Genomic DNA, 26,845 nt, shown 5'->3' with positions numbered 1-26,845 from the left:
CGTGGTTGGATTTAGGGGGATTTCTGCGGGTTTTTTTCGGTGCTTGGTTTGGATTCCTTTTATTATTTTTTTTTAATTTTTTTTTTTTTCCGCCGCTGGGGTGCCTCGGTTTTGTTTTTTGTTTTTTTTTTTTTTTTTTTTCTCCCCCACTGGTTTTTCTGGCTGTCCCCCCACCTTGCAATGGCCTCTCTGGAGAAGATGCTGCCCGGACCGGCCGCGCTGCTCTGCTGCCTCTGCTCCCTGCTGCTCCCCGGTAAGTGCTGGCACCGGGGGAGATGGAGGGGGGGGCAATATTTACAAATACATCTCTATTTTATCCATGCCTGCAATACGGGGCTTTGCACCATCTTCCCACCCCGGGGCACCTCCGTGTCCCTTCGGGTCCCCCCTCCCACGGCCACCCCCTCCCTGGCTCCCTCGGAGCCCCCCCCAAAGCCAAATGGGTGAAGATTAGAGTTTATTCCTGGCTTAATAAAATGACAGCTTGTGCTTGTGAGCGGGCTGGGCAGAGCCTGGGCTGCCAGCAGGGTGGCAGGGGGACACACCAGGCGAGGGGGTGTCCCCTGACTCCCCCCCCGACTCTTGTCTCCTTAATGCAGAGCTGCTTTAGCGGCAGGATCAGGGGTTTATCCGCTATTATCCACTCGCTGATCCCCCAGACCCCCACCCAGACACTTCCCCGCTCTGTGCCGAGTTGCTGGGCAGGCTCTGCCCGGGTGGCAGCGATTTGGGGTGGGGGTGCAGCCCCTGGCATCCCCCTCCCTCCTTCCTCCCACCCCTGGGGTTTGGGGGCCCTGCTCTGAGTCGCATCCCGAGCGCTGCCGTGCTGCGGTGACATCCCGGCCTGTCCTGGTGACAGCACCTGCTGCTGGGGGCTGTGATGGGCCAGCGAGGGCTCACAGACCCCGAGGGACACAGGGCTGGCTTCCAGGAATGGTTTTTGTGGATGCTTCCCATTTAAAATCGAGCCCTGGCCGAAGCCGCTTTCCCCGGCCCGGCCAAGCAGAAAGCAGGGGCTGTTTGCAGTCTGGGGGGGCACCTGGCTCTGGCCTCGGGCTCGGGGTGTCCTGGGGACACTGCCTGGCTTGAGTGACCCCTCCAGGAGCTGCAGAGATCCCTGGACTGTGCCTGGCTCTGTGTCACACCGACAACCCACGGCCGAGGCACTTTGGGGGCTCAGGCAGGGCTCTGCCGGCATCTGCAGCACCCTGGGGGTCTTGGAAGAGCTTGAGGAGGGGTGAAATAATGAGGAGGGGGATACTGGGAGCATTGATGGGGGCTGGAAGGGGTTTTCCAGCCTGGAAATTCAGAGCCCAGTGGAGGAGCAGGGATGCTCCCGGCTGTGGAGCCACAAGTTTCCGTAGCATCCTCGGGGGTGGCAGAGCTCCCTGTTCCCACCCCAGACTGTTCCTGGGGTGCTCCCTGGGCAGGCTTTGCTGGCAGAGCTCGTTGGGAGCACCAGCTCAGGGGTCTGGCAGCCTGGAGGGCAGCAGGATCCCCCCCTGCCCCATTGGCCTGGATCAGATCCAGCTGTCTGGCTGGGCTGTGGGAAGCATCCCTGTGGGAATGTGATCCACGGGGAGTGGCCTCTGCTGCAGGGGCTGGACGTGCCCCCTGCTCCCCATCCTCTCCTGGGCGTTTCTGATCCCCCATTGCTGCTGGGACCCTCTGGGTCAGGCCTGGATGTGTCCCCTGGGCTGGGGGATGCCATGTCCCCATCACTGGGGATGTGTCCCCATCACGGGGGGGGTCCCCAGTGCCACTGTGAGGTGGGTGAGGGCGGCCTGTGCCAGGGCTGTGCCCACGGGAAGGGAAACCTCTGCCAGGAGTTTTTATTCCCCTTCCAGGATGCTCAGCTGCCCTCTCTGGCCTTTCGTGGACGAATAAAGCTCTCGGAGGGAGGAGGAAAAAGCCACGGAGAGCTCCTGATTCTCCAGAGCTCCTTCCAAATGGCTCGGGCTGGCAGCAGGGTCAGCCCGTGGTGAAGCAGTGCCTGCCTCTCCTGCTTGCAGGATTTCATTCCCTTTTTCCCTTTTCCCCTTGTTTTTTATTTAAGAGCAGCCCTCCGTGCCAGCCTTGCTCCTGCTGCGCTCCCTGGGAGCTGCTTGGCCGAGGCCCCAGATCAGCTGCTCCCAGAAATGGGAGTTTTGGGATTTTTTTGGCATCTCTGGAGTGGGATGGCCCCAGGATGGACAGATGGACATGTGGAGCATGGATGCTGGTGGTGTCTGCTCGGTGCAGTTGTGCTGGGACCTGTTGGGATGCAGCACGGGGGATTTGTGGGTTTATGGGATGATTTCAGCTGTCTGTAGGGTTGAACCTGGGCGCTGCCTCTTCCCTCAGCTCCCTGCAGCGTGCCTCAGTTTCCCTGCTCCCAAACGAGCCTGGAGGCTCTGCTGGGGTGATCCTGTGCCACCATTCCGGGCAGGTTTGGGGTCCTGTGCTGGATCCCGCAATCCCATCCCGTGTATCCCATCCCTGGCTCCCCCCGCTCCCCAGGCCAGTGGGATCCTGGAGGAGCAGGATGGTGCTCCAGGGCTCCATCCCTGCCGGGGTCTCCAGCCCGGACAGCCCAAACCCAGCGGGGGACACACCCCAAACCAGCCCCGTGCCCGTCCCTGTGAGCGGCTCCAGCTCCAGCTCCGGGGTTTTCACACCAGCAGGTGGAGATGTGCCATAACTTGCCGGGAACCGGGAACCTACACCCGCCTCTGCTCAGGGAACACCGGGAACGTGCCCCGGGAACCCCTCCCGGGGTTGGCAGCCCCCAGGCCGGCTTTTGGGGTGGGCTCGGAGCAGCTGAGCATTCCCAGGAGCAGGGGAGGGCAATGGGGTTTTGGGTAGGTGGGGAAAGGGGGAGGACCCGGCCTCTGAGCTGGGTTAAGGCTGGCACAAGTTTTGCCTTTGGTGCCACAGAAAAGGGGGATGTGCAGGGATATTCCTTTTGGATTTTGGCTCTGGAGTGCCCCTGTGTGACCCCAAACCCCAATACCTGAAATCCCAGCTCAATGCTGGGATTTAGGGGTATGAAGTTGAATTTCCCCCTTGGGAAATTCTTTTCTGCTCCCCCTTTTGCCCTCTTGGTGTTTCTGAGGGAAGGAAAAAGGCTGAGGGAGATCCTCTGAGCAATGATTTTGGGCAGCACTAGCCACAGGGTTTGTTCCTCATCCAGGTCTGTCCTTTTGGGGGAAACTGAGGCAGGGGATGGGGTGGCAGCACCTCATGGCTGGGGATTGCTCAGGAATTTTTGGAAACCTGGCTATTTCTTTGAGAATTTTTTTTTTAAGTGCTACTATTTAAACCACTCCAGCTGCTGAGATCCCTCTCCCAGCTCCTCTGCATCCTAAAAAAAAGACAAAAAAAGGGAAAACTGAGGATCCTGCAGAGCATGCCCAATGTTCCATCAGCACATCCCAGCTCCAGAGCCTCTTGTGGAGGGAGTCAGGGGGAAGTGGCATCACCCTGGGGGACGGTGGGTGAGGGAAGGGCAGCTTAGACAGCACAACCTGATTTTTTTTAGCTCCTGCATTGCCTGGCCAAAATAATGTTGGGTGTGTGTGAGCTGCTGGGTGTCCCCTCCCGCGTGGCGCCTGTCACTGCCACCACAGGAGCGTCCCATCCATCTGGAAAAGGTCACTCTTGCTAATCTAATCAGAATCTTTTATTATTAAATACGTGACTCTGCTAACGAGCAGCCCCCCGGGCAGGCAGGCAGGGAAGTGGCTGCTCCTGGGGTGGGACACGCTGGGATGGGGTTGGGGACATCAGGGGTGGCTCTGGGGATGAGATCTCCCCTGGGAGTTGTGGTGGCAGAAGGAGAAATGGTTTGGTAGGATGGAGTGAGGCAATCCTGCTGCCCATTCCCCAGGGAAAAGGGGGCTGGATCTCCCCTGACTGGAATTTGGGAGCTCTGGGCTCCTCCAGCCACGTTTGGAGGCACCAGCTGGGCTGGGGGATTTCTGGGCTGTCACCTGTGCCACCAGCAGCCCAGGGCTGGCACACAGAGGTTGTTCCTCAGGATGTGCCTCTCCCTTTTCCTCGAGCTGCTCCCTGACCTGTTGCTGCTCCTGGCCTGTCCCATGTCCCTCATCCCCCCTCACCTCTGCCCTGGCCTTGGGGGAGGACACCACCACCAAGGCCAATTCAATCTTCTGATGAAGCCACTCTCACCTTCTGGTGAGCATTTTCCCACCACCTGGATAATATTTCTCATCCTGGATTTTCCCCAAAGGCCCTAAAGCGGGTGCTGCTGGGGTGGCTTTGCCACCTCATGTGGTGCTGTCCCCTCCCATCCCCTGCAGGAGTTTGGGTTTGCTCTGAGCTCTTCCCCAGGACTGGCAAAACATGAGAATGAATTAATTTTCATTTATTTTTCCTTTAAGGAGAAGCTGTGGTTTTGCTCTGGAGGATAAATCAGGTTGGGAATGCAATCCCTGCTGCTGCCGGCTCGGTGCGGCTGCGGGATCAGCTCTTCTCCTGGAGCCAGGGAAGGGGATGAATTCCAGCTGTGTTTGAGCTGCTACCAGTTCCCAGCCCTGCTTTTGGGGGGTCTGGGGCTGATGTTGGACCCCAAACCTGAGATCTGGGGCTGGGTTTCCCTTGGGAAATCCTCTGGAATCGAATCCAGCTCCAGCGCGCGCCGCCAGAGGGAAAGGAACGAGCTGGAATCCTTCTGGAAGGTGCTGCTGGGCACAGCCTGGAGTGCTGGGCAGGGCAGCCTGGGGACAAAATCAGTGTTCAGAGGGTGCTGGGGGGATGTTCCTGCTCCTGGCAAGGGATGGACAGGGGATGGGGTGATCCGAGCAGGACACGTGGCCTTAGGGGTGTCTCTGCATTGCCTCTGTCCCTGTGGTGGGGTTTTGGGGGTTTGTCCCTTGAGAGCTGCTGTCCCTGTCCCTGACTCCCATTTCTGGCTCCCGAGGGTGGTTTTTAGGAGGAGCCACCTGGGCTGCTCCCAGCATGGGGCTCCCCCAGCTCAGCAGCCCCACAGAGCATTCAAGGCTGCCCTGTTCATCCCAGGGTATCTCCCCTCCCATTCCTTTCTGGACATTCATAATCAGCCACTTCCCTGTCCTTGTTTTTATCCCCCCTTTTTAATTAATTTCTTCTTTTTTTCTCCCTCCTCTGGAAAAGCCTTCTCCTCCCTGTCCCCCAGCCTGTCCCTTGCGTGATTTGTGGAAATGGCTCTAAAGTAGCTGCTGTGTAAAAGCCTTGCTGGCTCCAGGAATTTATGGCAGGCTGTGCCTCTGCACAGCACATCCCATTTAGGCCATATTTATTTATTCCTTTAGGTCTCTGGTTTGTTGGTTTTTTCTTCCCCTGTTTTGTTTATTCCCTTTTATTAATTTCCTGGGGGAAGCACAGCCCTGGAATGGTTCCCTTTTGCTCCACGCTGCTTCTCCCCCCAAAAATATCCCAGGATATGTCCCACCAGTATTACTGGATTTTATTGCTCCTGCTGATGGAAAAGCCAGGTTGGACTTTCGGGAGAGGGAGAAATCATAGGGATCCACAAGAAATGAGCCCACCAAGCACAACCCTGTGTTAGAGAATCCACTCTTGATGCTCCCAGGACTCCAACCCCAGGACTCCACATCCCATCCAGCTCCCACTAAATTCCTACCCCAGGCTGATTTTGGGAAGCAGTTTAACCTCTCAGAGCCATGGGAATCCCCAGCTCATCCCTGCCACGGCTCCTGGACAGTTCCAGGAGCATCCCTGCTCTTCCCACGCTCTCCCCGCTGTGTGCCAGGGGAAGGTGATTCCACATTTGTAACAATTATTCACTTAATTGACTTCCAATTAGCTGGGACTGGAGATGGAGGCTCTGGATGCATCAGAGGGAAGGGGGAGCTTGTTGTCATTTATGTCACCAAAACCAATTTCCAAGGCTCTGCCTGCAGGGGATGTTTTGGAGGTTTCCATGAGGGGTCTCTCTGTATTTTCTGCTTTTGATTTGTATTTAATTCCTGGCTCTTTTTTTTTTTTTTTTTTTTTTTTTTTTACCCTGAGAGTGTGGAGTGGAGAGGGGCACATGTTGGGGCTGGCTGAGTTTTAGTGGAGGCCTGGAGGGTTCTTTTCTCCCTTTTTGTTGTTTTTTAGGGTGTTTGGAGGTGCTGACCCCCACTGGGGTGGGAGTGTGGGGTGGCAGGGTCAGTGCTGTGGGATGAGGAGGGAAGGGATTCCCAGGAGAGGCTGGGAGATGTCTGAGCCTGACCCTTCCCTGGGATCAGCTCCAGGTGTGGGGCATCTCTAGAAGTGGCACATCCCAGGTGTTTGGGGCTGCTGCCACCCCTGTTTTCCCTTCGTGCTTGGTCCCGATGGATGGGGTGGCAAAGCCTGAACCAACAGATTTTGGGGCTGGGCCTGGGATCCACAGGATCCTCAGGGCAATGGGGTGGAAGCAAAGGGAAGTGAGAGGTGTCCAGTGGGGAATATCCAGGCTGGGTGTCCTCTTTGGGGGCTCCTGGTTCTCGGGGTTTTGGGGGGATCCATCACCCCACTGGCTCCTCTGGGTGTGTCCTGCCATCATCACCCTGCTCAGGGCTAAAATTGTCACCTTGTCACCCTGGAATGGCACTGGAGCTGGGGATGAGGAGCACTGGTGGTCCTGGGGACTGGTGGGCACCAAAACCCCTCCACAGGAGCCCCGAGCTGGGCTGGGAACTGGGGTGGAGCTCTCTGGCAGGGAGAGTGACACCCCCTCCACCCCTCCCCGGGCATTTGGGGTGGCTTTATCACTATGGCAGCTCAAGCCACTGCTTTGGGGACAGCTCTCTTGCCTTGTTCCAAGCTGGGACACCACGGGAGCCTGGCAGGAGCTGTGAGAGCTGGGGCTGGAGTCCCACATGCCCTGGAGCTGTGTTCATCCATTGATCCTCCGAGCCCCCAGTGCCACCCATTAACATCCAGAGAGCTTTGAGCCCTCCTGGGCTGACCTCAAACTTCCCCTCCCTCCTCTCCAGGGCTTTCCCTGTGTGCTTTCCCCCCATAAGTGGGGATATAGCCCCGGGAGCCCCTGCTGTGGCCCAGGGGATAAGCCAGGATCAAGATTCCCCCCTGGAGCGTGGCTGCAGTGATCCCAAGGCTGACAGCTGGGCTGGGCTAAGCTGCTGGTTCTGGAACAGGAGGAGGAGGAGGGTCTTCAGTCTCAGGAGAGCAGGTGGGAGCAGGGATGGGGGCAGCAGGATAGAGAGGCTCTGCCTGTGCCCCGTTTTCTGGAGATTCAGGGCAGGAGGGGAAGGAGGTTGAGGAGCTGGTGGCTCCATCCAGTCTGTCCATCCTCCTCTCCACCAGGCTGGCTGAGCCCAGCATCCCCTGCATCAGGAGTGGGTGTCATGATGATGATGAAGATGATGAGGATGTTGTTATCCTGGATTTTCCCTAAAAGCCCAACCAGGTGCTGCTGGGGTGGCTTTGCCACCTCACGTGGTGCTGTCCCCTCCCATCCCCTGCAGGAGTTTGGGTTTGCTCGGAGCTCTTCCCCAGGACTGGCAGAACACGAGAATGAATTCGTTCTCATGGGGCACCCGCCTGCCCGATGCTGGAGGGTGTGCAGGGCCTTTGGGGGCTGTTTCTCCCAGGTCTGGGATTTCAGGCAGGGCAGGAGGGCGCTGCCCCTGTCCCCACGTGCCCTCCCGGGCAGGCAGAGCAGCTCTGCCCATCTGGCCCCGCGGCTGGGGCACATCTGGCGGGGCAGATGTGGGGCTCCACAAAGGGGTCACCAGTGTGTGTTTACACCAGGCCACCCCAGCTTCCCGAGGGACACACGGGAGTCCTGCCCCGTCCCACCGTGGGGCTGGGGGTGGCTGCTCAGCGCGGGGAGCCCCCGGCGCAGCGGGGATGTGCCAGGCACGGGGAGCTGTGCCCTGGCTGCCCGTGCTGAGCTGCCGGGGTGGAAGGGGCCAGATGGACCCCTCAGTGCCGGCCCAATAAACCCGGAATGCAGGTCAGGTGCTGCAAATCCCGCTCACCACAGCGGCGGCAGGGCTGCAGGGCAGAGCCAGCCGGCAGGGCTTAACCCTTCTGTGCCCCAGAGCCGGCCAGAGGGGGACGTGAGGGGTGACAGGGAAATCGGGCAGGGGACAGCGCTGTGGGGACTGCACACTCCTGAGCTGTGCTGTCTGTCCATCCTTCCTGTCTCTTTCCAAGCACCCTTCTTTGCTGGGTCTTTTCCTTTCCCCCCTTTCCTTTCCCCCCTTTCCTTTCCCCCCTTTCCTTTCCCCCCTTTCCTTTCCCCCCTTTCCTTTCCCCCCTTTCCTTTCCCCCCTTTCCTTTCCCCCCTTTCCTTTCCCCCCTTTCCTTTCCCCCCTTTCCTTTCCCCCCTTTCCTTTCCCCCCTTTCCTTTCCCCCCTTTCCTTTCCCCCCTTTCCTTTCCCCCCTTTCCTTTCCCCCCTTTCCTTTCCCCCCTTTCCTTTCCCCCCTTTCCTTTCCCCCCTTTCCTTTCCCCCCTTTCCTTTCCCCCCTTTCCTTATCCTGAAGCTGCTCTTTTGCTGTCCAGTCACTTTTGACATCCATCCATCCATCCATCCATCCATCCATCCATCCATCCATCCATCCATCCATCCATCCATCCATCCATCCATCCATCCATCCATCCCTTCATTCTCCCTCCTGTTTTATTTATCCCTATTCCCCCTTTCCCACACCCACAGCTCCACGCACCTCCTGCCTCCCTTCTCCTTCCCTCCCGTCCCTCTGGCTGTAATTCCAGCCTGGGTTAGACCCGCTCCCGTCGGGATTAGTTTAGGGCCAGGGAAGGGAGGCGCCGCTCCCGTCCCCTCCCGGCTACAGATTAGAGCATCATTTAAATGCATTTTGTCTGGTAAGGAAATCGCTTCCCTGGGTGCCGCCAATCCGCCGGCGCTCAACTAATCATGGCCATGCCATTAATCTCCAGCCTGGTCCTGTCCCTGTCCCTGCCCCAGCTGGCGCGGCCGGGGTGCAGGGCTCTGTGACAGGGCCACCCTGCTTGTCCCCATTGTGGCACCAAAAAGAGTTTGGGAGGCGCTTTCCTCGTCCTGCTGCACCCAACCCTGATTATCCAGCACCCATCCCCGTGGAGGGAGGGAGGAGATGGGTGCTGGAGGGGCCAAACGGCGCCCAAACCCTGTGACAGAGGGTGGGTGGCAGAGGGTGCCCCTCGCAGCAGGCACGGGGTGCTCACCAGGCTGGCACAGAGCTTCTCCTGTGCCCTGCTCAAGGGTGACACCAGAAATTCTGCAGCGCCTCAAGGCTGGATTCTGCTTGGGGCTGTGTTGGGCAGTGAGTTGGGTGGGACTTGGGTGGGTTTTCCCTGTGAAATGTCCTGATCCTGGAGGTTTGGGAGGGCTGAAGTCTGATGCTGTTTCAGTGTGGGTTGAGCAAAGCCCCTTTCCCTGTACCCAAGTGGGTCCAGTTCGTGTTGCTCCAGCTGCTGGATCCTTTTCCTCAAATAATCTCATGCCTTGGGGAAAAAAATCCCCTTTTCCACTCGTTGAGGGTGGCAGGAGGATGCAACCCTTCACCTTTCACAGCAGAAAACAACTTCCATGAATCACGAGGGCAGAAAGCTGCTGGTTCTGGAGCAGCGCTGGTGTCACTGAGCAGAGGGGCTCCCATGGGTACATCCCAGGGTTTAGCGCCTCTCCTGCAGCTCCTGGCTCTCCGGGAGATGGGAAAACAGGCAGAGCAAGCAGGACAGGGTGGCAGGGGCCGGAGCTGTGGCAGCGCATCCCCAGCATTCCCACAGCCCCGGGGAATTCTCTGCCCGGCTCCGGGACAGCTTCCATCCCGGGATGCGGATTCTGCCTGTCCCGTATCCAGTGCTAATCCTTTTATGAGCCCTCTAAGCTGCTTAACTCCCCTGTGCCCCGCAGCAGAGACCTCCCAGGCTGGACCGGGGGTTCCTGCATCCCTGGAGCCCCAAGAAAAGAGGCTGGGCTGGGGGTTCCTGCATCCCTTGAGCCCCTTGGAAAGCGGCTGGAGGTTCCTGCATCCCTTAAACCCCCAGGAAAGCGGCTGGGCCGGGGGTTCCTGCATCCCTTGAGCCCCCAGGAAAGTGGCTGGGGTCGCTTTTTAGGGCTGGAAAATTCCTCCAGGTCCTGGCACGCTCCAAAGCCCCAGTAGGGAAGGGGGGGACTGAGTGATTGCCGGGAGCGGAGCCGTCACATCCAGCCCTTTCCTCGCCGTGGTTTGACACCGGTAATTTGGGCTCTGCTGCTCGGGAGCCGCTTGGGAGCGGCTGCAATCAGCGCCGGGAACGGGGGATGCGGGGAGCCGAGGGGAGCGGGGGGGATCCAGCCCTCCTGGGAATTCCTGGCAGCCCCTGGAGAAGGCAAAGACCTTGAGATGTCTTCCAGGCTCCCGCGGCTGCCAGCACAACGCCTTTCCCAGGGAGATTTCCGTGGGTTTTCCCTTTGCTCGCAGCGCTGTAATCGGATCCTTCCGAGGGGCTCGGGCAGCTCTGCCCCTCGGCTGGCAGGCGTTCCCGGCTCTGCCGGACCTAGGGTTATTTTTTTTAAGGCAAAATTGATCAAAATGAAGGACAAAAGGGGAGTTTTGAAGGGTCCTGGGTGCTGCTGGGGTTTGCACAAAGTGGCACCAACATCACCCGTGTCATCTTTCCACCAGGTCTGGAATAATTTGGGCTGGGACAGGTTTATCACATGGGGACAGCAGAGTGTGGGTGACACCCCTGGGTGGGTGGCTGGTGACAGACTGGCTGTGACACCACCCTTAAGGCAGCTATGGGGACAGAGCAGGTCTGGGGGCTGATTTAGCCACCTTCCCTGGGTGATCTGGGAGCTAGAAGCAGAAGGAAATCCTTGATGATAATAATAAATACATGGTGGGATCTGCCAGCCAAAAATTAACCTGGATGTAACTTTTTGGTCAGGAGCCTCTGGAGAAACTCAGCATCTGTGCCTTGGGAAGCAGGGATGGAGCTGGGATGAAGCCAGCCCTGTGGCTGTTTCTGTGGAAGGGTTTGTGCTGGTTCAGGCACTGCTGGGGTGGGTGACCAGTGCTTCAGTGTGGGGGGATAGAATGTAAGAAAATAAAGATATTGCAGAAGGCAGTCTCACCCCTGAGGAGTTGCTGCTGGACTAATTACCAAAGATTAGGAACAGGCCTGCCCTTAACAGGCCACTGCTGTGTCCCATGAGGATGAGTGCTACAAAAGAGCGGGTGAGCTGGCTGAGGAGAGAGCTGGAGTTTGTTGGCTGTGCTGTGAGGAAGGAGTCAGTGCTGTGAGGAGCTGCCCATGAGACATCACCAAGAAGGCATGGAACTTTTGCAATAAGATGACAACACTTTGGGCTCCCCAGGGACCACATGAAGCTGGACGTGGCTTCAGCATGCCCTGGACACCCCACCCCATGAGGGTGGCTTTGCCTCTGCTCGAGCTCCTGGGATCTTCTGCATTTTTAGTTTGTGGCATAGAAACCCAGCCAGGCTCTTGCTGGTTTGGGGAGCTGAAACTTCAACTCCTCCTTGCTCTGCTCTTGCCTGGCTCAGCATTCCCTGCTCAGGAGCTGTTCCAGAGGGGATGCCCATACTAACCTGCGCTCTCCCTCCCCTCTGCAGCCCACGCCAAGGGCCCAGCCCCCAGCCCTGAGCCTGCTGATCCCCCTGGAGCCATCCTGCTGCCCGTCAGCTACCGCCTGTCCAACACCCGCCTGGCCTTCTTCCTCAAGGAGCTGGGAGCCAGCCCCGCGGGCAACGGCAGCGCCCCTCTGCAGCGCTCCGAGCCTTTTGTCGTCTTCCAGACCAAGGAGCTGCCCGTCCTCAACGTCACCCTGGGGCCCTTCAGCACGGGGCTGGTGCTGCCCAAGGAGCACCTGCAGCCCTCCAGCACCCTGGAGGTGCCCGACCGCCTCACCGTCAACTGGAAGGTGCGCGCCTTCATCGTCCAGCCCCGGCTGGTGGCCAGCCAGCCTGTGGTCCAAGTGCTCTTCTACGTGGCCGGCCGGGACTGGGACGACTTCGACGTGACGGACCGGCTGCCCTGCGTGCGGCTCCACGCCTTCCGCGACGCCCGCGAGCTCAAGAGCTCGTGCCGGCTGCGGGGCAGCCTGGCCATGTGCCTGGTGCAGGCCGAGCTGCCCCATGCCTGGTTCGGCCCCTCGGCTGTGCCGCTGGGCAGGAGGAAGAGCCCCGAGAGCCTGGAGGTGGAGAGCCAGCAGGCAGAGCTGTACTACACCCTGCACGCCCCCGACGGCGCCGGGCAGTGCCTGGGGGACGCTCGCCGTGGGGTTGGCGGGGCCCGCACCGAGGGTCCCACGCAGCACCCGCTGCTGCGCATCGGCAGCGTCAGCCTCCTGCAGCCCCCGCCGGGGCCCGCCCTGCAGGAGCATCACCTGGATGGAAACGTCTTCATCCGCCTGCCCGACAAGCCCCTGAAGCCCGGGGAGGTGCTGAGCATCCTTCTCTACCTGATGTCCAACTCCACGGTGGAGCACTTCACCCTCAGGTGAGGCCCTGGGGCTGTCCCCGCTGCTTTTGACAAGGAAAAGCAGCTGTGGGAGGGTGGGGTGTTTGTAGGATCTGCTGGAGGCTGGGGCAGGTCTGGAATATCTGGAATTATTGGAATTAAGTACCAATACAGCCAGATGGAACATGCCTGGGCTCATCTGGCCCTTGCTGCCTGACCAAGGGCAGCGACTGTGGTGGTTTCACCTCAGAGACACCTTTGGCTGGCTGGGTGCTGCAGCTGGGAACTTGGAGACAAGTCCAGGCATGCAGGAGCTCAGGTTTACCTCTGGTGGAGAGGCTTCACGGCGAGGTGAGGGAAAGGAGTTGAGTTCTGCTAGAGGGTTTGGATCCAGAGCTTTATTCCTGGCACACTGGCCTCTGAATCCAGCACATGGAACTGCTGGATGAAACCCAGCAATTCCATGGGTTTGCAGTGGGAACCTCCTGCAGGAAAGGGAAGGGCTGTCCTCTGCACTGCCGCTGTGCACTGCTGCCTTTGCTCTCCCAGTGCTCCCAGTTGCACTGGGATCCTGCCAGCAGCTCTGGGTTTATTCCCAGCCACTTTGGGGACAAGGTGTGGTACGGCCTTGGGGCTGCTGTGGAGTGAGGGGGATCCCCCATATCCCCTCCTCCTGCCCCAGAACCAGGTGGGAGCAGAATGGGGTGGTGGGGAGGAGGTGCTGAGAGCCCCATTGTGGGCAGGTGTGCAGGGGGGACCCCCATCACTGCGTGTCCCTAAAGAAGGGGACACAAACCCTGGCCAAGCCTCTTCAAAGGGCACTTGCAAGTGTCCCTGTGGCCTCTGGAATGGGGGATGTGGTGCTCCAGGCTCCCCTGTCCTTCACCCCAGGGGTGCCCAATGCCTGGGGGCAGCACTGGGGCTGGGGGTCCAAACTCCTGCTGGAGGGACAAAATGCCATGAAACAGGAGCTGGAATGGGCTGTTGCTGCCAGCCTGGGTGATGCTTCCCACAGCCTGAAGGGATCAGGGAAAAAACTCCACCCGTGCCACGGGAGGGTATCCCAGGGGATCCAGGAGTGCCTGAGGGTGAGGATCCATCCCTGACTTGCTCTCTGCAGGGTGAAGGCCAAGAAAGGTGTGAACCTGCTCAGCACCAAGTCCAGGAGCGGGCAGTGGCTGGTGAGCTCGGAGCTGCTGACGGGTGGCAAACACTCCACTGCCACCGTGGACGTGTCCAGGGTGGATGGGGCCGGGCCCAGGTAAGGGCTGCACCTCTGGGAATGCCAGGGGAGTGCTGGGATTGGGCCTGGAGCAGTTCTGCCTGGGTGGCTGCTGTGCCACCTGGGTGCTGGCAGGGGAAACTGAGGATTTAAACTGAGGATTTCAGGGCTGAGTTGTGAAGCTATGGAGGATTCCTTAGTCTGGGGTGGAAGAGTTTTAATTTTTTTTATTAGGTTTTAATGCTGTGAGAAGCAGCAGCTCTTTGCTGTCTATCCTGGTGTCTCCTCTGGGGAGGAAGAGGGGAAAGGCAAGGTCCCATCTGAGCCCTAAAATGATGGATGAGTTGGATGGGGAGCAGGATCCAAGTCAGCACCTGAGACAGGCAGTTCTGCCCTGCTCACACATTCCTGAGACTCTGGGAAAGTCTGGGAAAGAGCAGCTGAGGAGAGCCCTGGAGATGGAATTGAGAATGATCTGAAGGAGAAAGGACCCACAAAGCCAAGCTGAGACCTCAGAGGGTTCTCAGCCTGAAGGGGAGATGTGAGACTGGCAGAACATGGCGTGGGGTCACAAACAGCAGCAGGAAAGATTCTGAAGTGCTGGAAAACAACAGTGATGTCTCTGTCACTGTGCCTTGGAGAAAGGGACACAAGTGTCTCCAGGAGCTGGGTTAAAGCAACTGGATGTGGTCAAGACATTCCATCCTCCGCCATGGAAATCTGCCCACATCTCTGTCCTCCACCCAAAAATTGAGCAGATCTGGGGCCAGTCTCTTGGAAAAAGATCTCCTCAGCTCTGCCTGCCCTGGTGTGACCTCCAAAGCCCCGCAGAACCAATTTCTTAACAGTAGAGCAGGATTTCCTTCTCCATCCCGCTGCTTCCAAAATGCACCAGCAGCACTTGAAAAGCTAGGGCTGCTTCTCAGGAAAAAGCCATGGAGGCAGCCATGTTGTGGCAGTTCTGTGATCCCCTTGGGATACCTTTGGCAGCTGCAGTGTTCCTGGAGCTCTGGGCTTTGTGGTTTCTGAGATGCTAACCCTAGGCATAACCCTAACCCTAGGCAGTAAAGGCAGCCCTGGGCTAGGGCTGGCTCCAAGGAAAAAGCTGTGGAGGACAGCAGGTCTTGGCAGTTTTGTGTTCCCCTTGGGATGCCTTTTGCAGCTGCAGTGTGCCTGGAGCTCTGGGCTTTCTGTTTTAAAAACCCTAACCTCAGATGTAACCCTAACTCTAGCCCTAGGCAGTAAAGGCAGCCCTGGGCTAGGGCTGGCTCCAAGGAAAAAGCTGGGAAGGAAGCCATGTTGTTTCAGTTTTGTGTTCCCCTTGGGATCACCTGCAGTGTGCCCGGAGCTCTGGGCTTTGTGGTTTCCAAAACCCTAACCCTAGGCAGAAAAAGCAGCCACAGCCTCATGGCTGATCCTGGAGCGTCCCCAGGGCCAGCAGCCTCCTGTCCCACGCACGGCCACCCCACAGCACAGAGAGCAGAGGTGCCAGCAGCAGGATCCTGTCCCCCTTCCCCCTCTCCCGCTGCCAGCACCGCTTCCAATCAGCCTGCAAAGGTTAGAGACGGGGGAGGAATTTAAAGTGATTACAATCACCTTTTAGACAAACAACTCCATCAAATATTAACGGAATGGAGAGGATGAATGACTCCAAGCCGTGTTGCCCTCCAGGCTGTGCAAACAGAGGAGTTGCTTCACTGGAGCCCTGGGGGCTTTTGGCAGTGCTGGCTGTGCAGGGATGGGCTGTGAGCCCTTAGCTTTGGGGTCAGAATGGCCGTTTTGGGGTGTTTTACAGGCCAGGAGATGCATCCTCAATTGTTCCCCCAATGCTGGCAGCCTGGCTCCTGTCTGTTCTGGGCAGGGGATGGTGCCTGGGCCTGGCAGCACTTCTGGGACACCTCGGGGCACCCCACAGTGAGGGGTCCCATTGCCGCACCTCCTCTGGCTCTGCTGTGCCTTTGGACCTGCCTCTTCCCAGCTGGGTTTGGTACTCCTGGCATTGGAAGAGCAGCCAAATCTGCTTTTTAAACCCTGTGGCCTTTGGTGATTCCTCTTGAAGCCCAGAGCTGCCTTGGGGCAGAGCAAGACCCCACCAGCCCCTGTGGATCAGCTCCACTGCAAAGCCCATCACAGCTGCTGTGGGATGAGGGAGAAGGGAGCAGGGATCAGGGCTTGCCATGGCCTGGAGCAGCTCCAGCTTCTTGCTCTCCTCTCTCCCTGCTCCCTGTCACTCATTAGATATTGATTAGAGAGAAACCCAGCTGTGCCCTGCATCCCCAGATCGATGGGACCTTCTCAATTGCTGCTGCACTGAGATGAAACTGGAGCCAGTCCTGGCTTCCCTCCCACTGGAATTTCACTTCTCCCCCACTCCTCGCTGGCTCTGTGGGGGGCTTTTACCAGTGCTGTGGTTCGTGGGGGCTCTGGGATCTCCTCTGGGGGTGTTCAACTTTTGGGGAGCAGTGAAGTTTGACTTGGGGCAGGGCTGAACCCTGTGTCACTCCAAGGATTTGCAGAGCTGGGAGGGCAGGATCAGGTCTGGGCAGGTTTGATTGTAGGGATGGGGTGTAGGAATAATTCATGCTGTGGCTGTGGGGTTGTGTCCAAGCCATGATGGCCTGCCCTGGGGACATCCCAGAGGTGGTGTCCACCCTGTCCTTGAGCTCCATGTCCTGCTGTCCTCAGCCCTGGCATTCATTTGTGTGTGTTTGCTGAGCTGATGGTCCTGGGCTGTTCTCCCATGCCCCCTGCCCGTCCTCCCTCACAGGCTGGGGACAACCCTGTCCCATGTTCCAGCTCAGCGCTGTCCTGCCTGCTGTGTGGGCTTGAAACTCTCCTGTGACTCAGTTTCCCTGTGGGATTCCCTTGGAAAGGCCTGTAAAGTCAGCAGCTTGGGCAGAGCTCATGTTTTGACACTCGTTTGTCATTCCTGAGTGCTCTGGGTGTGGGACACTCGGGACCTGACCTGTGGGACCTGAGTGTCCAGGCAGGAGCAGTAAATCCATCCACACTGCCGGGAAGATGGAGTCAGGGAGACAAGGCCAGCACCTGCAGCCCCCCACTGCCCACCCTGTGATGTCACCCAGCAGCCCTGGCAGAGCTGATGACGTTTTTTTGTCCTCCTGGGGGAGGTGGTGAAAAACATTTCTCTCTCCCACTGGGGAGATTCCCATGGGAATCTGCAGGATCCCATCGGAGCAGCCTCTGCAGAGGTGGGGTCAGGGCTGCTGGGTTTGGGTGGCACCCACTGCCAGTCCCCCTTGGCAGCCTGGGGACACCAAGGACGCCTGCTGGGGACTCTGATGGCCTGGTGCTTATCCCAGGGCGTCCGTGGGACCTGGGACAGCCACCTCACCGTGTCCCCTCCTCCCGTCCCCCTGCCCAGGGATGGGGACTCCTCGTCCGAGATCATGCAGCTGGATTTCGAGATGGAGAACTTCACGAGCCAGTCGGTGACGCGCCGCATCATGTGGCACATCGACTACCGGGGCCGCAACCCCCCGCCCGACCTGGAGAAGGTGGTCACGGAGCTGACGGTCATCCAGAGGGACATCAGGGCCATCGTGCCCCTGGCCATGGTGAGCAGGTTCCTGCCCTCTGTTGTTACCTGCTTTGAGGGGTTGGCACCCCCTGAGGGATGGACCATGTGCCCTATAGCATCCCTCCATCCATCCATCTGTATGTCCCTCCATCCATCCATCTGTATGCCCTCCCTCCATCCATCCCTCCATCCATCCATCCATCTGTATATCCATCCACCCATCATCCATCCATCAATCCATCCATCCATCCACCCACCTGTATGTCTGTCCACCCATCCATCTGTTTGTCCATCCATCTGTTTGTCCATCCATCTGTATGTCCATCCACCTATCATCCACCCATCATCCACCCATCCATCCATCCATCCACCCATCTGTATGTCTGTCCACCCATCCATCTGTTTGTCCATCAATCCATCCATCCATCCGCCCACCCATCTGTTTATCCATCCATCCATCCATCCATCCATCCATCCATCCATCCATCCATCCATCCATCCATCCATCCATCCATCCATCCATCCATCCACCCACCCATCCACCCATCCACCTGTTTGTCCATCCATCCACCCATCCATCTGTTTGTCCGTCCATCCATCCACCCATCCATCTGTATGTCTGTCCCTCCATCCACCTATCATCCACCTATCATCCATCCATCCCACCCACATCCAGGTCCTCCTCTGCCCTCTAACACGATGGTGCCCTCTCCCTGCCACCCCCAGGACACGGAGATCATCAACACAGCCATCCTGACAGGGCGCACGGTGGCCATTCCCGTGAAGGTCATTGCCATCGAGCTCAGCGGCGCCATCGTGGATGTCTCGGCCATGGTGGAGTGCAAGTCCAACAACGAGGACATCATCAAGGTGGGTGTGAGGAATGGGGGGTCTTGTGACCCTCATGAGTGGCTGGGGTTCTTCCAGGAGTGCTGGCCCCAACAGCACCCTGGGCTGGGGCTGGTGACTGAGCTGATGTGGCTCACAACCCCACCCAAACCAAGCATCAACCCCTCAGTGGCTCCAGTCTGTGCAAGCTTCTCCCTGGGGTCTGTTGGGAGAAGGACAAACATTTTGTCACTGTCCCTGGAGAGGCCACGGGATGCTTCCATGGCAGCAGCAGTAACTGTGGGTTATCACAACAGTCAGTGCTGATAGGGGGAAATATTGTCCCTGTGGGCTGAGCTGCATGCTCCCATCGGTGCCTGCACTCGGGCCTTGAGTGACATTGATGTCCTGATTGGATCAGGGGACTGGTGAGATGGGAACGATGGAGGGAAAAGGGGACCTGAGGGGGAAGATCCAGGTGGGAGAGGTGCTGATGGGGCCAATGCCAAATTCTCCCTGCCCCTGCCCTGAGGCAGCCCCTGATCCTCAAACCCTCCAATTTTCCATCACCAGCCCTGTTCATCCATATACATTCTTCCATCCCTGAATAAATCCATCTGCCCACCTGCCCGTGTCACTCTGCCACCATTTCCATCCATCCATCCACCCCCAGACATCATTTCCTTCTCCTGAACACCTCCCACCCCTCTCCCTGCGTGCACCCAGCCAGCTCTCCCTTTCCATGTTCTGCTGGGCTGGGCAGAGGCAGGGAAGGGGTCTGGATGCTCAGGGAAGGGGTCTGGATGCACCCAGCTCTCCCTTTCCGTGTTCTGCTGGGCTGGGCAGAGGCAGGGAAGGGGTCTGGATTCTCCAGGAGGCCGTAGCCCCTTCTCCTCTTTGCCACAGGGGTGGTGGCAGAGCTCTGTCCCTGCTGGGATTTGCTCTCCATGGGGGACATCCAGTGGCCCAAAGTGCTTACCCAAGTTCTTGACTAAAACTCACATCCGTGGGATTTACAGGACCGGCTCTAATTTATGGAGCCCAGTCCTCCCCAGCGTGATAAAACACTGGAGCAATAATACACTTCAGGATGGACTCCAAGACACTTAAACTGTTTAATGTGCTGCCTTTCTGCTCATAAATCTATTGGCACTCTGTCCCCAGCCCTGGGGGGAGCAGGCACATGCCCAGGAGCTGGGATGAATGATGCAGGGAGCAGCCCTCCGGCCCCGGCTCCCGTCCTGCTCCGAGCCCTGTGCCATTTCTTGCTGAGTTATTTGGTGTTTGTGTTGGAGCTTCATTTCCGAGGGAGCTCTCAGTTACCTGCTGAGATCGGGGAGTATGATTGCGGTGTCAGGGCTCTAAACCTGCTCCATAAATCACAGCTTACGGAGTGGGATGTGCTATCTGTTACTGTAAATAATTTAACGTGAGGGCGGGCTGGGGAGCTGCCTCTCCCCGCTCTGGGGCGGCTCCCTGGTGGTTGCTCTCTTGTGTAACGTGGAATTTGTCCTGGGCTTGCTGTGGACGTGGCTCTGAAGGATGTGGTGGGAGAGCATGAGTGGGAGTTGTCACGCTCATCCCCTTTTGTGGTGACAAAGGTGTACAGGGAGGACATCACCACTCATGGTAATGTGGAAATCACCTCCTATTTTTCACATGGGTGGTGATCTTGTGGGCTGTGGAGGGTCACACAGGGAGTGGGAGATGCTCAACCTCACCTGTGTGTGACTCTTCTGAGAACCCCACACTCCACATCCCCTGGAGAACCCCCCAGGAGCTCAGTGGGACAAATCCTCAGGGACCCTGCTCACCCACAGCCACCACCAGGACCATGGTGACTCTCCCCACTCCTGGGGGCCTTGGAGAACGTGTCCCCTTGATCCCAGGCCTGTCCCCGTGTCAAGCTGGGAACTCCTGGCCACAGCAGTGGAGGCAGTGGTGCTTGGCAGGGAGCCCAGGCAGCCCTCAGCCTCTCTGTTCCTGACAGCTCGCCGTAAATCCGGGAAGTTTCCCCGAACAAGCTTCATTTCCGAGCTAATCTGCACTCACTCCATCTTCGGGACAGGCCTGGTGTGCAGGGATCTTTTGTTGTCATAGTTTCAACCCCCTCCTGGCTGCAGAGCAAGTGGTGCCCAGAAGGAGGTGCCGGGGGGTTTATTAGCCGAGGTAATGCAAGCAGAGCCCATCGTGTTTATTGTGATAAATGGCACAATATCCAGAGATCCTCTGCTGCAGGATTCACCTGGGAGCTCATCTTTATTCAGGCCTCGCCATGGATGAGATTGTCTTGTCAGACTTGCTGAGCTGGTACCTCTGATAGGAAGACAAGGAACAAACCCTCCTGCATTGCCCTTCCCTCCTGGGCTCAGGGATGTCCCCAGGAGCCCAGATCCAGGGTTCTGCCTCCTCCACCAGCCCTAGGGGACCGTGGACACCGTGCATCGAGCTCCTGGGGCTGTTGTAGAAGTCAAACCCTGCTGTGGGCTCAGAAATGCGAAGTTCCTGTATCTGGTTGCCCAGAGGTGCTCAAGGAACAGGCTGGGAGATAGGGATGCTGTCACCTCCCCTGTCAGCCACCTGCAGCCTGGCCTCAGCCCTTTGTCAGCCACCAGAGAATCCAGGGATTCCTGACTGCTGGAAATCAGCTCTTCTGTGCTATTGAGGTGCTCAGTGCTGCTGGCTGAGCAAATGGGTTCTCTTCTTCCTCACCATCCAACAAATCGGATGCAATCCCTGACAGAGATGAGAGGCTGGAGTCCCCTTCTGGTTGTCTTCTGCCACTCTGGCTGGGAAGGAGCTGTTGGCTGGTGACCTGAGCTCAAACCCTAGGAGATGCTGGCGCGGTGTCCCCTGAGCTCCTTAACTGGCTCAGGTGGGCAGTAATGAGTGAACCCCCCCTGCAGGATGGGTTTGTTTTATAGCAAATTTAATGAATGGCATTTGTGTAAGTGGGAATTAAAAGAGGAGGAGCAAGAAGAGGTTCAGGAGGATTCATTCAGACCACAGGAATCTTGCTCTGGGGTTAGCAGGAGGGATGAGGACAAGGCACTGGTGGGGACAGGCATGAGAAGGGTCTGTTCTTGCTGCCTCCTCTGGAAGAGATTCTGGGGCAAATTTCCAGGTTGAGCAATTTGCAACCTCTGTGAAGTACCCGTGGGTTCCTCTAGCTGAGGGACAATTCAGTGTGGAGGCCAAAGAGAAACTGAGGCACCAAGTGGAGGTTCCTGGTGAGGTGAGCGAGGGTAAGAGCTGGCTGGAGGACCTGGGTCAAAGGCCATTTTTTGTGGTGGTCACGAGGTGTGGATCTCCCTCTGAGCAGGATCTCTGGGAGGAGGGAGCATCCCTGCTCTGGGGGCATGAACTGGATTCATGCTGGCTGACATTCTGCTCTTCCAGCCTCCTGCCAGCATCTCTGCCGTGCCTACAGGACCGTTCCCATCCTCCCTCTTGTCCCACAGGTTTCCAGCAGCTGCGACTACGTCTTTGTCAGCGGGAAGGAGTCGCGGGGCTCCATGAGCGCCCGGGTCACCTTCACCTACGAGCACCTGTCGGCCCCGCTGGAGATGACGGTGTGGGTGCCCAAACTGCCCCTGCACATCGAGCTCTCGGACGCCCGGCTGAGCCAGGTCAAGGGCTGGAGGGTGCCCATCCTGCCGGACAGGAGGTGGGTGCTGAGGAGCCAGCCTGGAGAAGGCCAGGTGGAGGTGGTGGTCATGGGTTAATTGTCTTGCTTAGCTACTTCATGAGGAGGTTTTAAAGGTCGTGGGGAGAGAGGTGTCTCAGGGGTCTTGGGTGGAAAGGGGAGAGGTCATGGACACAGGTTATGGGGAAGGAATAAATTTCACAGTGAAGGTTGGTGGAGAACATCGCTCCTTGGCTGTGGTCAAAAGTTCCCTGGATGAAACTGGGAACAGTCAAGGTCCCAAGTCCCTTTTTTAAGGTCTAGAGACCTCCAGGTGTCCATCCCAAGCAGAGATACCTTGTCCTCTCATTTGTTGAGTGGGCAGAGATGCTGGTGACCCTGCTGTTACCACGTCCTGATAAATCCTCTGAATGCACAACAGGCATCTTTTGCCCAGGAACCACCATTTTTTCACGACATCTTGTTTTTCCTTGATTGGCCACCTTTCCTGAGGGGGGCTTGAGGAGCCATGGTTTGGGGAGCTTGGCAGCACTGCCCATTCACTGCTCCATCCACACGTCATTCCACCCATCCAATCGTCCCGCAGGTCGGTGCGGGACAGCGAGCACGAGGAAGATGAGGATGAGCGGAAGCAGAGCCGGGGCTGTGCCCTGCAGTACCAGCACTCCACGCTGCAGGTCTTCACCCAGTTCCACACCACAGCAGCTGAGGGCACGGGCCAGGTGGTCACCATGCTGGGGCCGGACTGGCTGGTGGAGGTCACCGACCTGGTCAGCGACTTCATGCGCGTGGACGACCCGCGGGTGGCCCACATGGTGGACAGCTCCACGCTGGCCGGGCGGGAGCCAGGGACCACCCTCTTCAAGGTACCCCTGGCTACCTTTCCCCCTCTGCCAGCCTGGCTGGGCTGGTAGGGGGTGACAGGAACCTCGTCCCCTGCAGGTGGTGTCCCCGCTGGTGGAGGCGGTGCTGGGTGAGACGCTGGTGACGGTGGCGGAGGAGAAGGTCAGCATCACAGACCTGAAGGCCCAGGTGGTCTCCAGCCTCTCGCTGTCCCTCCACCCCAGCCCTGGCAACAGCCACACCATCATCGCCCGCACGTCCGTGCAGCAAACCCTGAGCTTCTTCAAGCAGGTGAGGCCAAGGGTGCATCCAGGCTTGGGGGGGAACTTGGGGTGCAACCTTCTCCTCCCAAATCCAGCCCTCACAGCATCCACTGTCCTCACGACACCGTGGTGACCTCAAAACACCCCAGAAACCTTCACAGAGACCTGTGATCCAAGCCTGGGGACAGGACACAACCGTGGGGACAAAGGGGAGGGATGGAATCCTGAACAGCTCCTGGCCCAGCTCTGGTAGCCGCATCTGGGATTTAGGTTGAGCCTGGGCAAGCACAGGAAATGTGGAGAGAAGAATAGGCTGAGGAGAAAAAACAGGGAATGGTTGGAACAAGGTGGATTATGGAGGGATAAAGGATGAATTGGGTGCAGAGGTGGATGGGGGATGGACAAAGGGGTGCAGGTGGGACTGGCCTCCTGCTGGGCAATGGGGAAGGATGGAATCCTGTACAGCTCCTGGCCCAGCTCTGGTAGCCACATCTGGGATTTGGGTTGAGCCTGGGCAAGCACAGGAAATGTGGAGAGAAGAATAGGCTGAAGAGAAACCAGGGAGCGGTTGGAACGAGATGGATTATGGAGGGATAAAGGGTGGATGGGGGATGGACAAAGGGGTGGGACTAGCCTCCTGCTGGGCAACCGGTGCCTGTGTTGGTCCCGCAGGAAGCGCTGCTGAGCCTGTGGATTTCCTACAGCGACGGCACCACGGCCCCCCTGTCCCTGTACGACCCCAAGGACTACAACCTGGTGGTGAGCAGCCTGGACGAGAAGGTGGTGTCGGTGACCCAGGACCGGGCGTTCCCCTTGGTGGTGGCGGAGAGCGAGGGCGCGGGGGAGCTGCTGCGGGCCGAGCTGGTCATCTGCGAGAGCTGCCAGAAGACCAAGCGCAAGAGCGTCCTCTCCACGGCCTTGGCCACCGTGCGCGTCCACTTTGGCTCCGAGGAGGACCCCACCTACGACTACGACCACGTGTCCAGCAGGCCGGGGCTGGGGGAGGCCGGGGCCAGCACCACCCTGCGGGCAGAGGTGGACAGGAAGGCGGACCCGAGCCAGGACAGCCGGATGTCCAGCGCGTCTCAACCCACCGAGGACTTCCCCACCATCCCCACCGGCTTCGTGCAGGTGACGCGGGGGCTGACGGACCTGGAAATCGGGATGTACGCCCTGCTGGGCGTCTTCTGCCTGGCCATCTTGGTCTTCCTCATCAACTGCATCGTCTTTGTGCTGAAGTACCGGCACAAGCGCATCCCGCCGGAAGGCCAGACCAACATGGACCATTCCCACCACTGGGTCTTCCTGGGCAACGGGCAGCCCTTGAGGGCTCACAATGACCTCTCCCCGCAGCCCGAGAGCCCGGGGAACCCGCTGGAAAATGTGCAGACCTGCTGCCACGGGGACCACCACAGCAGTGGGAGCTCGCAGACCAGCGTGCAGAGCCAGGTGCACGGGCGCGGGGACGGCTCCTCGGGGGGCTCCACGCGGGACCAGAGCGAGGACCCGCTCAACTCGCCCACCTCCAAACGGAAGCGGGTGAAGTTCACCACCTTTGCCACCATGCCCTCGGACGAGCTGGCCTACAACTCCATCCCCATCGCCGACGAGGAGGACTTGGAGTGGGTGTGCCAGGACATGGGGCTGCAGGACCCCGAGGAGCTCCACAACTACATCCGCAGGATCAAGGAGATCGCTTAACGCAGGGGCAGCAGCAGCAGCGGGGACGGGGCGGGAGGGAGGGGCTGCCACGCTGTGCCACGCCACACCACGCCGTGCCACGCCACCACCACGCTTCCCCGGGGCCGGGCACCCACGTTTGGCTCCTTCTTCCGCACGTCTCACGTCCTCACCCCGTCCAAAGGCACCTCCGGGGGGGCCTTTTTTCAGTTTTCCTCAGCGGGTGTCCCAGGGGAGCAGCAGCACAGCGTGGCCCCCCAGCTGCCGGCCGGGGATGGGGTCACAGCTCAGGGTGTGCGTGTGGCCCGGGCAGGAGGAGGCTGGGGGTCCTGCCGGGAAGGGGCTGGGAAAAGGGAGAGATCCCGAATTCCCCCCTGGAGCCCAGCAGGGATGTGGTGAGGGAGGGCTCCCCAAGGGTCTCCTCCAGCCTTTGCTGCACTCAGTTGCACAATTTTGGAGGTGAGTGCTGGGTCACCCTGTGGATTTTGGGGTGTTGGCCCATGCTGGGTGATGCTGGGGGAGGCAGGAGTGGGGGGCACAATGGCCACGGGCCAAGGGCACTGCTGTCCCCATCACCTGCTGTGCCCCACTCACTCCCTGGCTGCTTGGGCAGTTTGGGGGTGACCAGTTGGGCCATTTGCTGCCCACCCTGCCTGTCCCTCTGTCCCACCATGGGGCCAGTGCTGGGACCCCTCCACCCCACAGCCCTGCTGGGGTCTCCAGGGGCAGCCACTGCTTTGTGCCCCCTCCCAGTGCTGGAATGTGGGATGGGAATGTGGTGCGGGGGCTCCCCAGCGCCCTGGGGACACCCTCAATGGGAGCTGGCCTGTGTGTCCCAGTGCCAGCCCAGCTCCGCCAGTGCCAGCCCAGCAGGGACGCCCGGGGCCAGGCTCAGCCTGTGTGGTGCCTTCTGACTGCCATAACCCGATGCCTCCCGGTCCCCCCGTGCTGGTGGCACCTCCCAGCCCCTCTGGCTCACCCAAGGGGCCCCCCCAGCCCAGGGCCACCCCATCTCCCAGCCCAGTGTGGAGCATCCCCAGCCTTCCTTGGGGGGACACCAGGGTACCCTGGGCTGTGCAATTGTCCCCATGGGCACCGAGCATGTGGGGACAGGGACTCCCCCAGCATCACCTGGTGGAAGTTGGCAGCGGATTATTTCTGGATCGAAAGTTACCCACCACTGTGTCTCTTTTTTTTTTTTTCTTTTTTCTTTTTTTTTTCTTTTTTTTTTTTTTTTTTCTTAAATAAAAGACCAGAAAAGGAAAAAAATGAAACAAAAAGCAAAGTGGCAACACTGTCATGGGCCCTGTCTCTGCTGTGGTGCCTGGGGTGGGGGTGGCTGTGGGGTCTGCTGGGGGATGGCTCAGCTTTGACTGAGCATTTTGTGGTTTTGAGCGTTTCCCCTCCAAGATCCTCTCCTCTTGGGCAGCCTGGGTGGGCAGAGAGCAGCCCCACCCGTGCCTCAGTTTCCCTGGCAGGCGAGCCATGGTCTGGGGTGGTGTGTGGTGTCTCAAAAGCCTCTTTAAGGAGTTTATCAATTTTGGGTCTTTGAAAGTTTCTCCCCTGGGTGACCTTAAAATTTACCTGAGAGCTCTATGCTGTTTTTTTATATACAAATATGTACATATAAATATAAATACAAGGGAGTAGAGACGTGCTCAGAGTGCAGGCAGGGCGTGCAGGGAGTTGGTTTTGTCTGAACCAGCCACAAAGCTGATTGTGGCTCTGAGCAGGAAAATTAACACAGCTGCCTCCCCTGCCTGGAACCACCAAACCTCCTTGCTGAATTAACATAAATGAAAAAAAAGAAAAATTTACAAAGGGAAGAAAAAAAGGGGGGAAGGTCAGAAAAGGGTGGAATAAAATGTTGTAGTTGTAATAAGAGCTGGCAGTGCCTGACTCTGGCCCATGTGGAGGTGGGAGATGGAGACAGCAGGGACAGAGCTGTGGGAACCAGGGAGCTTGGCCAGGCTTGGCAGGGGCTGTCCCCACTGCCAGGCTCTCCCACCTCTCCTGGCTGCTCTCCCAGCCGCAGCCAAGCCCAAGGTCTGACACCAAGCACCAGCAGAGGTTTTCCAGCCCATCACTTCCCATCCCAGCTGATGGCTCCAGCTCAGCACTGGGAATTCAGCACCCACAGCCCCACGGTGTTTGTAGGAGGCTCTCAGGGCTCTGTGCCCCCAGTTCGTATCCTGCAGCATCCCTGCACCCCCTGGCATCTCCTCCAGGCCATTCCCAGCATCCCTGGTTTCAGTCATCCCTGGGTGAGGGACCAGGGAAAAGCCCTGCTCAGGGTTTTGTGTTTGCTCCTGCTGCCTCTCCTGCCCAGGGTGAAGAGAGCAAACCCTTCTGTGTGGCTCCATCTATTTATTGGTGCCTTTAGATGCAGATATTTATAATTCATACATAT

At 58.5% G+C, this 26,845-nt stretch overlaps 1 protein-coding gene across 1 annotated transcript; it reads left to right on the top strand.

Moving 5' to 3' along the window:
• Nucleotides 1-152: 152 nt before the first annotated feature.
• On the top strand, nucleotides 153-25,617 carry TMEM132E (transmembrane protein 132E). Its single transcript, XM_036395354.1, has 9 exons — nucleotides 153-253; nucleotides 11,566-12,451; nucleotides 13,533-13,673; nucleotides 17,020-17,212; nucleotides 17,902-18,045; nucleotides 21,465-21,670; nucleotides 22,236-22,515; nucleotides 22,592-22,783; nucleotides 23,428-25,617. The coding sequence occupies exons 1-9, from the start codon at nucleotides 181-183 to the stop codon at nucleotides 24,454-24,456; spliced, it is 3,144 nt and encodes a 1,047-aa protein (XP_036251247.1). The 5' UTR covers nucleotides 153-180; the 3' UTR covers nucleotides 24,457-25,617.
• The last annotated feature ends 1,228 nt before the right edge of the window (nucleotides 25,618-26,845 follow it).

Source organism: Molothrus ater, chromosome 21, assembly GCF_012460135.2.
Source record: "Molothrus ater isolate BHLD 08-10-18 breed brown headed cowbird chromosome 21, BPBGC_Mater_1.1, whole genome shotgun sequence".
NCBI lineage: Eukaryota > Metazoa > Chordata > Aves > Passeriformes > Icteridae > Molothrus > Molothrus ater.
The sequence above is the reverse complement of the archived record's forward strand: the minus strand, read 5'-3'. Positions and strand labels throughout refer to the sequence as shown.

Bases quoted from the DNA above. Each gene is read 5' to 3' on its own strand.
- TMEM132E (XM_036395354.1), top strand. From the start codon at position 181: ATGGCCTCTCTGGAGAAGATGCTGCCCGGACCGGCCGCGCTGCTCTGC. The intron at 12,452-13,532 runs GTGAGGCCCTGG...TGCTCTCTGCAG, and splicing joins GTGGAGCACTTCACCCTCAG to GGTGAAGGCCAAGAAAGGTG. The intron at 21,671-22,235 runs GTGGGTGCTGAG...ATCGTCCCGCAG, and splicing joins CCCATCCTGCCGGACAGGAG to GTCGGTGCGGGACAGCGAGC.